Source organism: Haemaphysalis longicornis, unplaced genomic scaffold, assembly GCF_048455015.1.
Source record: "Haemaphysalis longicornis isolate Haplotype H1 unplaced genomic scaffold, Haemaphysalis longicornis Haplotype H1 scaffold_7, whole genome shotgun sequence".
Classification (NCBI taxonomy): domain Eukaryota; kingdom Metazoa; phylum Arthropoda; class Arachnida; order Ixodida; family Ixodidae; genus Haemaphysalis; species Haemaphysalis longicornis.
Genome location: NW_027526422.1, coordinates 31,572,492 through 31,590,873, shown reverse-complemented (window position 1 = coordinate 31,590,873; position 18,382 = coordinate 31,572,492). Strand labels below are relative to the sequence as shown.

Sequence of the window (18,382 nt, the reverse complement as noted above, 5' to 3'; positions counted from 1 at the left end):
CTGACATCATTCTTACTGATCAAAATGGCACAGCAATAACTGAAGCAGATTGTTCCAAACTACTCAACGAAACATTTTCGTCGGTATTCACGCGTGAATGTTTAGAACCATTGGCCACCATCACCACTCGCATTGTCTCTTCTATGTCGGAAATAATAATTACTGATTCTGGAATTTATTCTCTCCTTACTAATCTCAAGATTTCATCCTCAGCGGACAAAACTGGCCTAAATAAAACAATTCTAAAAAGTTTGTCACCAAGCATTTTCCAGCTATTGTCGGCCTTGTTTTCGCAGTCACTATCAACACTCGTAAGACCCCGATATTGGAAAGTGGCCAAGGGGGTACCATTCTTCAAGTAGTCAGGTGATCGTTCCTCACCCCTTAATAACTATCAACCCATTTCATTAACAAGTACCATTTGTAAATTGTTCAAGCATGTTATACATTCACAAGTCATTAAGTACCTCGAAGAACATAACCTCATATTTAAGCGTCAGCATGGTTTTCACAGAAACTATTCTTGTGGCACACAACTCGCTGGCTTCATTCATGACATACATTCATCTATTGACGCCGGAGTCCAAGTTGATGCCATCTTCTTAGATTTTTCAAAAGCATTTGACCGTGTCCCTCATCATTGGCTCATTCACAAGCTTACTAAACTGAACATTTGCCCGACTGTTGTCGAATGGATAAAAGAAATAATTTCTAACAGGATGCAATTTACATCAGTTAACTAATCTAATATCAGACTATTTGCAGACAAATGTGTAATATATCGTAATATTCATGCTAACTGTGATCATGACATTCTTCAATCTAACCTAAACACTGTAAATGCGTGGTGTTTCACCCGGCTAATGCCTCTAAACCTTGCTAAAACAAAATTAAAGTCTTTTACTAATCAGGCACCCCGCCCATCAGCATCTTACATCTTGACAAATGTGTGGAACAGGTTTCTTCCTACAAATAACTTGGCGTTCACCTAACCACTAACTTGACGGAATGATCCCATTAACCATATTCTCGCATCTGCAAACCGTTCTCTTGGCTTTCTGAAACAACCTCAAACATGCTTCTGCACACTTACGCAAATTGGCATACACAACACTAATACGTCCTAAAATAGAGTGCGCTTCATCCAGATGGGATCCTCATCAAGCATACCTAATAACTGATTTGGAAGCCCTACAAAACCGCGCTGCATGCTTCATCTATTCGAATTATTCACGCCACACCAGTGTAAAAGAATTAAAAAATTGCACCGTGTTTGAAGCCGTATCTCATCGTCACTGCGTATCTCATTTAACACTATTTTACAAACTTTACTATCATGCATCTCTTCATAATGATTTCATGTATGAACCTTCAGCCATCTTCCCGCGTTGTGATCATCCACACAAAGTCAACCGCATCACGTGTAGTTCCTTCGCATTTGCTCAATCATTCTACCTCAAACCACGATAGAATGGAATAATTGGCCATCCCAAGTTGTCATCGAATCAAATGTCTCGAAATTTACAGATGCCCTATACAGATATATGCAAACCTAACACCATTCCACTACCTCATTTGAAGATTTGTGTTTTCCTTTTCTATTTATTTTTTATCTTTCTTTCTGCACGCTAGTATACGTCCGTGTGACGTTGTATTAATTTTGACATGGTGCGTCCAGAACTTTTTATTTGTGGGTGCCTTCTCTGCGAGTGTTTCTTTCTTTTACGTAATGCACTGTCATTTATTTTACCCTTTTTACTTCTGTGTTTTGTTTTAATTAAATTTTGATTTATCAGTTTACCATTGTGATGTGGTGTACACCCTATGAATACCCTCCATCGGAGGGCCCTTAGGGTTATTTCGAAATAAATAAATAAATAAATAGATAAATAAATTTTCTTAGACCACCTATGCTTGGCCTTAGGTATAGTACGCTAGCTCAGTGGTCTCAAATGGGTTCTCAGTGGTTAGGTTCTCAAATGTCTTCACGAACCCCCTGGGGTTCATGAAGACATTTTATGGGTCCGAAAAGCCTTGTTCGAAACTCCCCAACCTACCTTAACTTTTTCTCCTTCGCTGCATGTCATGTACACTAAATTTTTTTGCGTAGCGCATGTTTTGCGTAGGCTTTTTTGCACAACATGGAGGAATGCAGAAAAGCCAAACACACAAAAGGCAGCATGTAGGTGTTTCAGTGAGTGTAAGCTGCAAGAGCAAATTGTTTGAAAATACCGCACACATCGGTACAAAATTACTAAACAAAAGGCGGACGTTGACGAGTATGTTTGAGACTGCAGCTGCATGTGAAAATTAATAGAACAAATAGCGCTGAACTTAACACGACCACCACACCACACCATAGAAGGAAAAAAGGACATGCGAAACGGAAGATGCGCTACTAGCAACTGTGAAAAGTTTAATGAACAAGACAACATATAAATACTGCTGCCACCTCGTATCACTTCCCAGTGCACGTGCGAGTGGAATGCGAGTACAGGGTAGTGGCAGTACCAACTAGCCCAACAGCAAGCTTTATTGAAGTTAATGTGCAAATTATTTGACATTATGACACGTATAAACATAGTTCATTGTGGGGTCCTCTATGCCTTTTGCAAGCCCAAAAGGGGTCCCCAACACCCTTGTGGCTGAGAACTGCTGCCTTAGCTTATTAGCAAGGTGAACGTGGTATAATAAATGCATCAATTTCAAACAATGTTAGCCTTGTTTTATTTCTGTTCTATCTCTACATTGAATGGAGTGCCATAATCTGTCACAATGTTTATTTAACTCATTCATTTCTTGCGTGCTGCATAGCACTCATAGAAGCAAGTCAGTTTGTGCACTTTATCAGCAACAACATACTTGGGGGAGCTCAAAAATGCGTAACAATTATTTGCCGCAATTTTGCCGCTACAATATTCATAACATGCTTTGTTGTGCTTGTTACTTTGATTATTTAACATACATGAGTGCCTTTTGGATACGCAGGTTATGTGGACAATCTGTACTTGCTACTTGAGGAGTGCATCAATGGCGGAACTCTACATGCCCTTCCTGTGCAGCCACCTCATGTCACAAGCACGCCTGATCTTATAGACAAGACCTCCCTTGTGCAATTCCACCGGTCGAGGTTTGGGAAACAGTGAATCCTTTATGGTGGAGGACAATGCCCAGTGCTACAGCCACAACATCAGTGCTCCATGGGGCGTGAGCTACAATTCGGCTGCCTTGACCTCGTGTAGATGCTACTTGTCGTTTGTGCGGTCAGTGCTGCTGTGCCAAGGGTCCACGGCAAGCCATTTGCCTATGTGACTTGCTGTGCCAAAGCTACAAGACTGTCTTATTTTTCTACCAAAGCTGCTTTATCACCTTAAAGGAGCCATGAAGACAAAATACAAGTTTGTTTTATTCGAAAGATTTCGTGTTTTAAAGTGTCCCCACGCTTGTCCAGATGCAAACAATGTTTTATTCACTGAGAAATTAATTTACGTTAAAATTTTGATTTTCCCACTAAATCGTGTGTTTTTGTGGCCTGCAAATGGCATCACAGGAACCGACCGCTCTGCAGCCGACTGGAAAGCCTTGTTTACCGTTAGTGAACCTAGATGTCGCCACCATACCGTTGCAAGCCGTTTTCTGCTTCTGGTTTGTTTTTGACTGTATTTGAACCGGGCTTGTTTTTGTTCAAGGAGAAAATAATCATTTTGTGAAACAGAGTGCCCGCTCGACAAATATGGTCATGTAAGACACTGTTGCTTGCATCAATTGGCCACTGTCGTCTGAAACAACCCCAAAGCCTTGCAGTCCTGTGCAGCTAAACCAAGCATAGTGCGCGCAGTACCAACAGCACTATACGCAATGGTATAGTGCTGTTATAGTGCTATGGTATAGTATAGTACTATACCAACAGCACTATACTGCATGAGCAAGTTTATAAAATAACATGTCTGCACATAATCTGAACTCCTCAATAAATATGCCATCTTAGAGATCAGCACATGCTTGTATTTAACCTGGCCTCCCCACATAATTTGTGTGCTGTACTGTTTGTCAAGAACTGAAAACGATACGTTTCTCATACCATTTCAGCTTCTATTATGAGAGTCTTCTATCGATTGTGTGCTTATTGTAACATGAAAGCGTTGGCGGCACCATATCTGCGTGTGCTTGCGGCAACTGTGCATACTGCACAACGTGCAAACAACTAATAGGCAGTGGCCATGCAACATGTTTTTGATGACTTGGCAGCTCCAGCAAAAGAATGCTTCTGTGCACAGTGAGTGGGCAGTGCTGGCACTTGGGGGGGGGGGGGTTTATAAGCTCGCCACAAGTATTTATCAGCGGCAAGCAGCTCTTGGCCAAACCGTTTGCTTGATACAAAAGCAGAGCCCGAGGCTGCCCACTTCAACAAATACTCCGTCACCTGAGCTGTAGATCAGGTAGGATCAACAGGCATATTGCAAGGCACCATTGCTAGCACCCAGAGGTAAAGATCGGCCAGCACTTGAAGGTTCTGTTTATACTTTGGGGCATCTGTATATTGAATTCTAACTCTTGCATTGTTATCCTTTGGTTAGTGTGCGGGATGCATTAGCGTGAAAAGTGCAGTCTCATGAAATAAAATTTTTGAGAGTGTAGTGCCACTTTATTCAATAAACACGTGTAAAATATGCCAGAAAATACCACTTGGCAACATATATAGAAACAGCTGACATAGCCATACATTTGCGAAATTGCACGTTATGCCAACACAATAAGGCTTTATTATTGTGGGTACTGAAAACCTGCATATACTGGAAAGGGGAAGGCATCCCTAATTGTGCATATGACACAGCTGGGCAGGACCCTCCTGTTGCGTCATCCCAGCCAACGCCAAATCCATCGGGCAAACATATAGTATGCAGTGTGCTGCAGCATCTGAAAGCAAGATTAGGAATATTTTATCACTTACATTAATGTCATGAAATGCAAATTTTTGTATGTAGCAAACCAGGAAAATGACCAGCCTCAATACCAGGGTGCTGAACCGAACTGAAAACGAACTGAACCCGAACCGTCATTTTCTGAGCCCCCTGAACTCAAACTGCAACTGAACCAAAAAAGAAATATCAGTTTCGGGTTCACAACATAACGGTTCGACCATCCCATTGTTGATAACGGGCGGTCATTAAGGGCTTCTCTTCTTCATGCAGCATCAACTTCGCAATCTCTAGTACACATTTCCCCTTCAGATGAATCAAAAGCTATAAACGCTCTCTTTGTAGTCACAACATGGTGAAATGACTGCGCACTGATTCTGCAATGGTATGTTGCTGCTGGTCGAGCAAACCAAGTGCAAGGCTATGCAAAAAAAAAGAAAAAAAAAAGACTCTCAGCAGCCTGTTCGATCGAGGGTTGCAGCACCGACTTTACCCTTCCCTCGCTGGGACTGTGCAAGGGCCTTGAGGCCGTGAGATTGCTGCACTGCGAACCGCTCAATGGTTGAAACCCTACATGTGCTTACGTGTAGCACCTGAAGTTGTGGCTGGTCGGTAGATAACCATAAGGATTAAAGCAACAGTGGGATGGACAGGACACAGGAAGAAAGAGGTGCATTGTTGCACTGACTATAGAAGCCAGGTGTTTTTATTGGTTTTGTTTGCTGTTTTTATTGGTTTATGCAAGTGAGGCGAGGCATCAAGAGAGAGAAATACAGCGGAGGGGGACTGCAGAAATAGGTTTCCAAAACGCACAACAGGGGGATCCCGGAAAAGACGTACCAAGGCAGAATTTCGTGTGTTGACTCAAAATTTGAGAGATTGCATTCTTTCGAATCAAGAGGTGTGCCGAGAATTGGGCACTACATGCACATTTGAGTTCGCTGATTTCCACTAGCATCTTAAATTTCATGCTATAGTCTCTTGTACAAGAAAATCTGTTCTTCATGGGCAGATGGAACACCCTGTTTGTATGTATGTGGTGTACGTGGAAGTTTGTTGCCGATTGTTTTGTTATATGAATGCAGGCAGCATTCCCCCTTGGTTGTCGTGGTAGCAAGCCGATGACGCAGTGGTCGGCCCTATTTCTCTGCCGCGTCTCCTTTTACACTTGGCTAGGGACGTTACATGGGCCATGAAAGCAAAGCTCTAGTGCCTAATTTGAAAGAATCAGCCTTTGGTAACTCGCTCAACCCCATTATGGCCTCAAGGACTTTGTCACAAGAAGAGATGATAAACATTGAAAGACTTGCCAACTTTCCGCTCCACTACCTACATCATCAGTGAGGTGACAAGAAAATAATTTAAACAGAATTAGTACTTTGTTAACTTATTGTTAGCACCCAACCTGTACAAAACGGAACAAGAGGTGCCATAATCCAACAGTCGTGTCTCTTGTGGGTGGCTTTATGCAGTCTAGCACGACATAAGGTCAGGGTTAAAAAGTGGCTGGCAGTATAGTAACAAATTTTCATTGGAGCAAAAGGAAATAGGGAAGGGGGTGGTGGTGAAGCGTCTTTAGTCTAAGATGCCTCTTGACCGGACCGACTTGATGGCCCGCGGAACCAAGGCGGGTCAGGTCCGGGCGGGTCAGCTCGGTCTCCCATTGCTGCGGGGTGGGTTAGGGGAGTGGGGACAGGGTGTATGAGGTGGAATATGGTGAGCGGGGTGTTGTGGTGTTGGCATTAACAGGGGTAGATAGTGGGTGTGACCTGCTGGTGGATTATGGGATTGTAGAAGGTGCAGGTCTGAAGGCAACGATAGATTATGGCTTGCTAGTTGGTTAAGGAGGGGTGTGGATGGGGGTAGAAAAATCGGGTAAGGGTGCAATGAGATAGAAGGGCGTTGTACGTATTATCGAGGGGGATTTTAAGGGGCATGTCTGTTCAAGGAGGTAGGATCACTTCACTTGCTGAAGAATTCCTGGGAGAGCAGAGCTCCGGCTACGTTTTCCTTAAAATATTGCCTAATCTTTTAAAGTTGAATTCAATATTGCACCACGCTTGTTAAAAAAATGCAGCATTTTGAAGGAGCGAAAATTGTGTTTGAGTTTTATGGTGAATTTGAGGTACAAAGCTAGTTTTACACTTCACTAATAATTCAACCCTGAACCAGTTCGCGAGCTGGTTCAAGCTTGCGAACAGGTTTGCGAGCCGGTTCGGAGCATGATTTAATTGAATTGGAAGTGAACCGGAACGAAATAGATTTCTGTGAACCCGAACCGTAACGGAACCGGCATTCTGGTTTAACACACTTGTCCACATAGCCATAAAACGTTCCCAACAACATGTACATTGCCAGGGGTTGAGCTTGTTCGCACCTTCACCACTTGAAATTGGCATTATTTCACTAAGCACACACACACACGCATGCACGCACGCACGCAGCAGAATTATGCTTTGACATGGGTGTGCGGGTGCCTCATGTAGCATATTGTCCTATAGCCAACATAAAAAGGCCCGCGTGATGCAGTAAGAAAATAATTTGACTACTAAAGCAGATATTCCACGTTGCCGGAACGTTTTCTGATGCCGCGATGGTAACTGCGACAGCGTGCACGGCTCTTCAAGCGTACGGAAGTGCGACGGCTGACTGCTAGCACTGACAATCTAATCTTGCGAACCGACGGCCATTCAGAGTCGCTGGCACCGTAAATGTCTGGCCTGTGGATTTTCAGAGCCTGCGCAAGTTCCGGGTGTTCCTGCAAAAGTTCAAAGTACATAAATTGAAGGACGTGTATGTTTAGAAGAGCCTCGTTGAACATGTGTGTCGTTACGCATTCGTCGTCGTCACCTCTCAGTGCGTCTACACGTCCTAGGGTGCCTGCATGTTCCTCCTTGCCCGGGCGAGGAGGAACATCCAGGCACCGTAACACGTCCCATCTCTCTGCAGCACCCCTAGAGAAAATGGTAGCTGGGCGCTGCTGCTCCTAGCAGCGCCCAGCTGCTATTTTCTTTAGGGACACTGATTCTAACTCCGTGTCCATTGCCTGTCCGCACCGGCACCTGCAATTAACGTTAGACACGATTGATTTAGTGTAGGGTTTAACGCGCCGACGCAACGGAGGCGATGAGACGCGCCGTAGTGGAGGGCTCCGGATTAATTTTGTCCACCTGGGGATCTTTACCGTGCGCCGAAATCTCGTGCACACGAGCGTTTTTGCTTTTCGCCTCCATCAGAAAAGCGACCGCCGTGGCCGGGAATCGAACCCGCGACCTCATGCTCAGCAGCGCAACGCCTTAGCCACTGAGTCACCGCGGCGGGTTAATTAACGTTAGACACGTTTCACACTTTCCGTGGGTACGGCATATATTATTCAGCATCGTAGATATAATCCTTAGAAAATTTGCACAGAAAAAAAAGCACAACATGCGAAACGGGCAAGCCAGCTGCATGTTTTACAATGGCTATCCGCACAATAAATCGTCGCACGGCCATGCCTTTATTTCCTTTTTTTTTTCTGGCTCCCAAGAAATGGCTTCCAAATAGTATATCAATTACACATCGCTGTTAAGCGCCCTGCACGTTAAGACGCCCGAGACTGCCCACACTGACAGCTGATCCAAGGGGGAAACAAGCTAGGTCGGCCCCCAGCTCTGCTGTTTCTCCAGCCTTGCACCATAGTTCAAGCTGCGTCAATTTGATTATTTTTTTTGCGTTTTAGAATCTCAAAAAAGCAACCTTATGCGCATACTGTTACGAATCGGCCAGCCGCCGTACTTTCCCGCATCACTCCTCCGCTGTGCGGCGAAGCCACTGCGTGCGCTTTTCAGGCAGCCCCCCCCCCCCCCCCCCCCATGTCAGTGATTCATGTTTTTATGCCTCGACAAGCTGGGGTCAGGCGCTTCGCTATCGGCGCGATCACCATTCGATGGCGTGCCGACGCAACAGGCCCAGACCTGCCCCAAGGACACAGAGGCCCCGCGATCGTAGCGGAGTCCTCCTTTCTCCCCTCTCTCGGACTCAACGTGCGCCGATGCTACCGACTGCTCACGAACTCTGGAAAGAGCGTTGTGTGTGTCTGTGACGTTCGTGGCGTGTTGCCGCTTGTTGGCGTTTTGACCGTTACCACTTTTGGGTATAAATAGAGCCGCCCAAGCGCTGTAGATTCATTCCTGTTTGAGCAGTGAATCAATACTGTCACTCTGCTCGAGTCCTGTACTGTTACCTCGCCCGTCGGGGCATTGTTCTTTGGCTTCGGCTCACCTCTCGCTATGAAGTAAACAGTTACGTTAGCCTACGGTTTCTGGACTTCACGGCTGCAGCAGCGGCTGGCCGCTCGTCACACCACGCTACCACACGTATTCCGGAGGCGACAGAGCTCGGCTCGGGTCGGCCTAATACCCGGTCGCAACAATATGCATTCGCCCTTGTACTCGCACTCTAACAGGCTCGAAAGCCGGCTTCCCTGTTATAATACCCTATCTGCGGTGGTGCACCTTCTACAGGCAGCCCAGCTCTTGGTATTTTTTTGCTCACGCCAACGAATCTATCCCAAGCTTAAAAAGCTTTTATGCGTATTTACGTTTTAAACATCCTGAGGTAAAAAGACATCACCCCGCTTGTAGAAATGTTCAGTCCACCCATGTAAACGGGTATAAAATACCTCCAAAGGTAGAGCTCTTTCTTAGATGTCTTTTTCTTAGTTGGCAGTCTCTTCTTACACCCTGCCCTTTTTCTTTACACCCTTTTTCTTAGTTTCCAACACCCTAATTTGTAGCTTTATGCCCTTGTGGGAAAAAGGTGTTGAAATAATAAACACCCTTCTTGGTGGGTGTTGAAACGATGTGTGGAATACGTGTTTGGTATTTAATAAAATTCTATGACTTATTGAACATAATAACTCATGATTAAAAAGTTTTTGCAAATCAGCATGCTGAATTTATATGGTCACATTAAAAGGCATAATTCCAAAATTAGTGCTAAAATATCTGATTTTTGCTACAAGCCAACCGACTCTATCGGAAAACTTTTCTCTGCTGGCTATAAAAGCAAGAAAAGTAGATTTATTTCTAAGTATGTACAGTCGGCAAAACGCTTGTCTACCTGCAAAATTTTGTAAGCGAGAGTAATTGAAACTGGTCCTGCAACCGAGAAGACAAGTAGAGCACTCTTCGACACATTTAACGTTAAATGAATGCTGTCAAGCCATGTCTCGCTATATCATCCGCATAAATGTAGGTTGTTACATCAGGGAGTAGAGGAATGTCACACATAAGGATGTTGAAAAGTAAAGGCGATAAAACCGATCCTTCAGGCACACCTCTAGTTTGTAGAAATCTTGAAAATAGCCTTTGTGTAAAAGAATTCCCGATCGGCCAACTACCTAATCCAAGCAAAAAGGTATGCAGGCAGGTTTATGCGGGCTAGTCCGTTGACTGAGACACTATGCTCGACACTGCCATAAGCTTTAGCTTCATCTAAGGTCACTAATACCGACACCATTTTTCCTTTTGGTGCTAAGCGAATACTCGTCTCCAAGTCCACATGAGCGTTCCAAATAGAACATCCCCGCCTAAAACCCATCTGAGCAGGACTAAGTACTTGCCTGTACTGCATGAAAGAAGCTATCCGTTTAAAAGACTATTCACTCGAATAATTTTATGTTAGAGGTCAGAGCAATCGGCCTTAAGTCGAAACCCTGACCTAACCCTTAAGTTGAAATTCTGACCTAACTTTTTATGGAGCAAAATGATCTTCGACACTTTCCAGTTTTGATTGATTGTGGGGTTTAACGCGCCGACGCAACGCAGGCGATGAGGCGCGCCGTAGTGGAGGGCTCCGGATTAATTTTGACCACCTGGGGATCTTTATCGTGCGCCGAAATCTCGTACACACGGGCGTTTTTGCTTTTCGCCTCCATCAGAAAAGCGGCCGCCGCGGCCGGGAATCGAACCCGCGACCTCGTGCTCAGCAGCTCAACGCCTTAGCCACTGAGCCACCGCGGCGGGTCACTTTCCAGTTTTGTGTGTTAACATGAAAGTGTTTTATTCCGGGGTACATACAAGACCTCACCGACGTCATATCGGTCGCGGAAATGACCGCCAGAAAAAGGTCCACTGACGCGGTGGTGCTAGGTTTCGGGCCCACGATCACTCTGGCCACAACGGGAGGTGTGAGAGTGAGACACTCTGCCAACTGGGCTATGCTCACCCCTGTTTAGCTCTGGGAATGCGCCATATATCTTTCCCTGTAAGAATATATATTGAGATGGTGCTGTCGTCTCGGAGAGGTGAAGCGAAGTAGTGCGTTGTGGCGCTAATGATTGCCGATAGTTGGCGCTACTGCTGGGGGCCGCGAACTCTGCCTCTCGCGTTCCACAAGCTGAGCTCTTCGCAACTCAACCGTCTGCCGTGCACGCCACGGAGAACGACCGAAGTGGTCGCACCTTTGCTGAAGAGACCCGCCAGCAGGACTTCGATCTCCAAGCACACCCACAAGATAGCTGTCGACCCGTAATCATGCTCCTTTCGCTGCAGCGGACCGTGACTTCACCAAACGATTCGCTAAGAACCAGTTCGGTTTCGTTACCCCGGTTTGCGAGCGCCCGTGGTTTCAGTCGGATTTCCGCAATGCTCCGGCGCGTGTAATCCAGTGTATAATGTTGAAGCGTCTATCGGTGCCATACCGATGAAATATAAATATCGATGTGCACGTTCATATTGATGCACAATAAACATTCTACTGCTCCTTTGAAGGCACATTTCACTTTCGTGTTGTACCGATTCGTATGAAAAAGGGATCAACCACATTTTTGCTTATTGCATTTTGTTTTTCACGCGTGCGCAGTGTGCATTTTTTCGCCCATACGAGTATATAAAGTTCATTTTCATAAATCAAAACCAGTTGTTACTCTGCGCGGCGTCTGTCGGCTACTCTGTCTTTTTTATTGTACAAAACCTTGCTTGGTGCCCACATTTCAAAAGCCACCAGTGTGGAGGTATACGCTGTAAGCTGCCTTCAGAGTAAATTCCACGTTAGTTTTAAAATAAATTCCGAAATATTCTTACTAATATTCTTTAGAGAAAGCGCAATTTGATACCGCTATAATGCAGCGTGTAACTACTTGTAACATAGTTTAGGTTTGGTGCTTTAATCAATGCAATCGGCGATGCTATTTACACTTATAGACGTAAATGCGCCGCCTGTGGTAATTCAGAAACGAATGTCAAATTGGTTTCATTACTCTTTAGAAAAACCGCAATTTGATACCGCTGTAATGCAGCGTGTAACCACTTGTAACATAGTTAAGGTTTGGTGCTTTGATCAATCTAATACACAATGCTACCTACACTCGTAGTCGTAAACGTGCCGCCTGCGACGATAACTGCTCTGCTATTGCACCCCACAGATGCCAAACCGTGCGGCAAGTGTCAGCGGAAGGAGGCGCGGTGCTAAAAGGCGCTGGACTGCGCCGTACGTATACTGCGCCGTGCGTTCGTTTCTACTTCGCCCTTCACTTTTGACCGGAAGAAGAACGGAGCATCATGGAGAACGATCGCCAAGCGAACACGCCGCACTCGGCGATACTCTGCACCGAACCGTGGCCGGCCAACCCATAGCATCTTCCATGGGACCACTTTTACGCCCCAGAGCGCACGCAGGTACTGCCCTGGTATACCGTCTCATCGTGGGCAGAGACTATTTACAGAAACAATTCGCCAAGAGCGTGGTAATATTAAGGGCACCTAATATGAGCACGCTCTTGGTGAATGATAGAATATCGGCAAGCTAGCTCGGCGTATTTCATCATCACTCCTATGCAACGATTACATTAACTAACTAACTAAAAACGAATTAAAGAATTAATTAAACAGCGGCCCAACTAATTAACTAACTGCTTAACTAACTGACTGACTGGCTGACTGACTAACTAACTAACTAATTGGTTAAATAATGAAATACAGCGAATAAATAACTACATGATTGACTAGCTAACTAAATATCTATGTACACGCTACTTCTAGTCTCCTTGGGCGCACCTGAAACGTCAGTGCAGAACAGGAATGTTTGGTCGATTTTGTTAGTACTGGAATGGCTGAAAATAGTTCTCTTTTTTTTTCGGCGTTTACATATCTCTATACGCGCACAGTTGGCGTACATCTAACATTTTACTGTGATTTTTGTCTTGTAAACTTCAGGAAAGTGTAACCAGTAAAAAAAATAAAAATAAAAAGAAGGGGAACGACTCAAAGAAAACGCTTCCTCTCGGGTTCTCTCTTCCTTCGTCTACCTCTCTAAAACACATTGTTTGGCAAGTGGGTGCGCACTGTCTGTTGTAAAAATTAGTGCGCTAGGAACACAAAGACAAGGAAGCAGGATAAGCGCCCTCTCTCAGCGTATATGCCAGCGGAGTTTTACGCTCAGGGAGGCAGACAGGAGAAGCGAGAAAACCGGCAGCTATCTCTGACGCTACCGGCCTGATAGTCTGCGAGGAAAACTGTCACAATGGAGGTAGTAAGAATGTACAAAGAAAAACGCAGCGAGCGGTATAAACTGGCCCGAGCAATTTATATGCGTGCCAACGCTCTTGTCTCTTCTCCGTACACGCCAAGGTGAAGCCGGGGCGTGCTAGTTTTGCCTTCCCGCACCCTCGAGGAGGAGAAATATACGTGCGCTTATACAATGAATGGCCAAGGACAGCTTCCGCCACGAGGAAAAGAGCCAGTATTTGCACGAGCGTGGGCTGACGGGCTGACGTGCCGCGTGGCCGCATGAGGTTTATGTGGGATGCAACTCATGTGCGTGAACGGGTCAAAGTGAACTCCGGTAGCGGGTTTATTTCCGCAGACAATAACTCAATGCAAGACCTTTCGTGTAACCGCGAAGTGTGGTTCAACGCACATAACTGCGTGAACCAGGGGGGTGCGCAGGATTTCCTTTCGGCGAGGGTGTTGTCGAAAATATAAAGGAGTGCATAAAAGGGAGAAATTTCGAAATGAACAGGACAATAAACAACAAAAATAAAACGCATAAGCGAGGAACTTATTCAAATTAAAAAAATTGGGATGTGCCGTAGTCTATGCTTAACTTTCCGAGCGTTTTGTTCGTTTTTAGGCCAGGCGGAATTTCAAAATGATTGACCGTATACGAATGAAAGCATAGACAGAAGTTCCTCCCCCCCCCCCTCCCCCCTCCCCCTACCCCTTCCCAACTCATGGTCTATATAGGTTTTCTGGAAGGATTGGGGGGGGGGGGGGGGGGGGGAGGGTTATGTGGCATTTTCGGCCGCACCATCTCCTCCCATCTACCATACAGTGGTGCAAACCGGCCGCGGATCAAATTAATGCCGTTTGTCGGCTTATTCTTGCAGAAAATGGCAAAATGCAAGAACTTACATTCAACTACAACAGGTGGTCCATTAGGGGACGTGTAATGACTCTAATGAGCGTCCACGGAGTAACTGGGCGGACGTAGGCCCCTCGGAGCTCTGTTCAATGACCGCGCAGTGATGTTTCTGTATCTGGTCCTCATCGTTACAGCAGGAATGGCACAGCTGGAAATTACCGGTTGTTTCAGCGAAGAGCTGACAGTTATTGTGAACTAAGAAGGCGGGTTAAAAAAGAGTTGCTGTTGGTCTAGAAAATCAGTGGTGGCGAAAGACATGTGAAATTAACAAGTTGAAGCTGCTGATTACGAATTTAATTACGGTTGCTGAGTAGAGAGCACATGTTTTGGAATTGAATCGCTGATTTGGAACCACTGTCAGTGCCCAATTCTGCCGGTGAATTTGTCTGGAGCCCAAGGTGCGTTTTCAACCCCGGCCGCGGCGGCCGTTTTTGTGATGGAGGCGAAAAACAAAAAGCGCCCGTGTGTGGAGATGTCGGCTCACATTAAAGATCCCCAGGTGGTCGAAATTAATCAGGAGAACTTCACTGCGGCGCCTCGTAGCTTAGGCGTAGGTTCGGATCGTAGAACCTTAAAATTTGAATTCTGAAAAATTTAAAATTTGCTCGAATAGGAACCATTCCTTTCAGCATGGTTTGTAGAAGTTTCAGTCCGTCCTTACCAAAACATTCAGAGTGTGCATAGGTATACAAGAAAGGCGCGTTCAGGAGAGGGAAACAGTGTAGGGAAGTCATAATTAGGGAGTTTAGAAGCCCGATACCAAGAACACGTATTGCGTCCGCACGTTGTATTGTCAAGCAAAGCTTGCATTGACTCAATCGTCTCGGGGAAGCTCGTTATATGCTGCAGCAGAATGGCGAGTTGGGCTAGTTGTTGAAATTGCATTTTGAAACCTTCAGAAAGCGCAACACAGACAAAACGCGAGACGAAGAAAGGCAACACAGCACGAGCGCTCGTCTTTCGTCTCGCGTTTTTTCTGTGCTGCGCTTTCTGAAGGTTTCAAGAAGCTTGTCATGGCGTTCAAAAAAAAAAAAAAACAAAAAAAAAAAAACAAGTGCCTCAAGGACGGAACGCTATCTGTAGCCATCATCAAACCTGAATTACTCGCGCTATCAAGCAGATGTCTATCCGATTTTGCCATTAGGACGCAGTATTCATATGCAAAGCGTTGGAGGTGACCTTTGCGCTGCGTCGTTACAGTACCACGCATGCCACCGTTGCTAGGCCGCGCTGCACGCCGGGAGATGAGCGGCTAATTTGAAATGAGCGCGTAGCAAACTCGTGCCCTTGTCTACCGCAGCGCCGCTGGCGCTGCATGCCGGGAGATGAGTGGATTTGAAATTTGCCGAGAACTACAGCGTGACAGCAGACACGCCCACTCGCCAGCGGAAGGGTACCTGTATGTGATGCGGTCATTATTTATGTGACGGGGGGTGATTCTTTATCCGGTTTGTGTGTGGCATGTTTTAAATGCAGAGCATTTCAGTAACTCACGATGTCACCCGCGTTCACGTCCGTAGTCGTAGTCCGCACCCCTCCCCCTACACTATATATAAAAAAAAAAAACTATCCGGCGCCTGGTTTCGATCCCTCGACCCTGCGGGCGGAACGCAATGTACATGGTGCTCTACCCACTGCGCCACAAAGCCGACACAGAATGGGAGGCTACGAACGCGCCTTATATCCTTGACTCATTCAAACTACGTCAAGAAGCTGCTGATACAACGCATTCACTACCACCACCAACTCCCCAAACACTAAACGTTAACGCAATACACCCACCCCCTATGCGACGCATTTACTCGAGCCCCCCTCGCAGGGAGATGGGCCCAATTTTTCTTTTAAGATCGGGTCAAGCTCAGCCAGTGGGTTAGGCGGGGTTCGCTTTGGGTTGGGTTAGGGGTTGGGTATGGTGAAGGGTTGCTTTGAAGTTTTGATTTCTGGTTTGATTTATGCTGACTGGTGACAAACTTCGCACAAACTTAGTTTTTTTTGTTACCAAGGGTAAAAACTGCTTGGAAAATTATTATTTTATAGGGCGTTGTTTGGTATTTGCATCATGAGATGTTAAATTAGATTTCCTGCCTTGGCGGATCTATTTCTAACGGTGGTGAAAAAAAAAATTACCCCCCCCCCCCCCCCCCCAAAAAAAAAAGCCCTTTGGCGCGAGCATTCGGTGCGCGTTAGAAGATACCAGCGGGATATAAATTATTCCGTAGCTGTCCAGTACAGCGCACCTCTTAGCCAGGTCAGACCCCGGGGCACGTAAAACCGCCTTTTTAACTTTCCATCGACCTTTTAGTTCCTCTGTCCGAACAGCACAGAATTCCCTTGAATCGCAATTTTCATTAGCTTGCAATTACGTTTCGTTAGCCATTAATTAGTGTTTTAGTGCAACATTTGTGCCTTAACGGAAAAGACGCACGGAACTCAGTTCACTTCGCCCTCTACCCGCCGCGGTGGCTCAGTGGCGAAGGCGTTGCGCTGCCGAGCACGAGGTCGCGGGTTCGATTCCCGGCCGCGGCGGCCGCTTTTCTAATGGAGGGGAAAAGCAAAAACGCCCGTGTGTACGACATTTCGGCGCACGTTAAAGATCCCCACGTGGTCAAAATTAATCCGGAGCCCTCCACTACGGCGCGCCTCATCGCCTGCGTTGCGTCGGCGCGTTAAGCCCTACAAACAACAACACTCCGCCCTCTTTTTGTCGGCGGCAGTCGCGGCAAGGACAGAACGGTGCAGCGGGCATGCGCGGAAAGCGGGAATGCAAAGGCCTCAGATGAAACGCACGCGCCGAGAAGGGAAGGTCACAACGCGTCGGGGCGGCGCACGTATTACGAGTAGTCGCTTGCCAAGGAGGATACGCTGCTAGTCGTGTTGTTGTGTCTGCGACGTCCGCCGTGTCGCCGCCTTATCAGCGGACTGCTTCCCTCAGCAGCGCTGTACTACTATACATATCTAGTATCCACGTGTGTCTGCGTTTTCGCCGCTCACAAGTGGCGTTACAGATGTAAACGACAGCTACTTCCAGCCCGTCCGTCGTTCGACGCTGTTTCGTTCTGTCCCGGTTCCTCGGTTGCGTGTGCTGTGAATTAACGCCGTGATCTGTATGACTGAAAAAGTGGTAGTTCGTCTTCAACATGTCGTGCTGTGTACTATCGTGGCTGATTTTCGTGGGTGTGCCCGCACTCATCGCCTTCTTGGCGTGGCTTAAACTTGCCGACGCCGATTTGACTCTCCTGTTCAAGTCGAAGTGGGGTCGTCCTATCGGTAAGTTGCTTCGGTGCTTCGGTTTCGGCGGCGAAATTTCGGATCAACTGCAAGAAAGTTTCGTTCGCTTCGCTTCGTAGCTTCGCTTCGTTTCGTTTCGTAGCTAAAATGTATTTGTTCAGTGTCGTTGCTTGTAATTCAAAACTAGGAAAGCAGCGGTAATAAATCTACGCGCTCGTGATAAAGCGTCATGATTCGCGGTCGCCGACTTCCAAAGTAATGTGCACAACCTTTTTGTTTTGCGTCATTAGAGAGGAGGGATAATTACGCCGGTTTAATCACTTCGATTGTAGCAGCCTTGTTGGCTTGATATAAACATTATGAAACAGCTAAAAGGAAATCGCCGCGAAAGTGCACGATTGGATGATTTGTACGTGTTTTTTTTTTTTTTTTGCTCTTTTATAAACGCGAAGCGCGGAATTACGGTAAAGCTTTCAACCCGTACTGACACGATGTCGTAAATGTCTTTCTGCGCGTGAGGTTCCCGATGATCTATTGAAAAAAAGAGGCTGCTTTTTTTGTTTCCCCTTGTCTGTTTGATAACGTCAGCATCATTTAGATGGGAGCGAGGAGGAGCAGTTAAGAAGAAGAACCACGTGTGAGATTTCGAACGCGTGGGCAGGGAAAGTGTCTTGACCTGCGTACATGTGAACCGCTGCGCTGGAAACCGCAGTGCGTGTTAACAGTGGTCGCCATATACTCATTTTAAAGACGATATTCTTTCTTTGGCTACTTAAACGCGTAAATTTTGTCCGCCCGTCCGTCCCTCAATTCAGCCGCCAGGCCAAAGG

The 18,382-nt window shown here is 46.2% G+C and overlaps 1 protein-coding gene across 2 annotated transcripts in view; it reads left to right on the top strand.

The window, feature by feature from the left end:
* Positions 1-18,382, top strand: part of LOC144145095 (dehydrogenase/reductase SDR family member 7-like) — a 54,082-nt gene that overhangs the window by 24,529 nt on the left and 11,171 nt on the right. The window contains exon 2 of one of the 2 annotated variants that reach the window (XM_077676587.1): positions 12,328-12,580. In XM_077676587.1, coding sequence (XP_077532713.1) covers positions 12,328-12,580 — 253 coding nt within the window. Of the gene's footprint in view, positions 1-12,327; positions 12,581-17,056; positions 17,592-18,382 lie in introns of those variants that run through there. The other variant, XM_077676588.1, reaches the window with a different exon arrangement.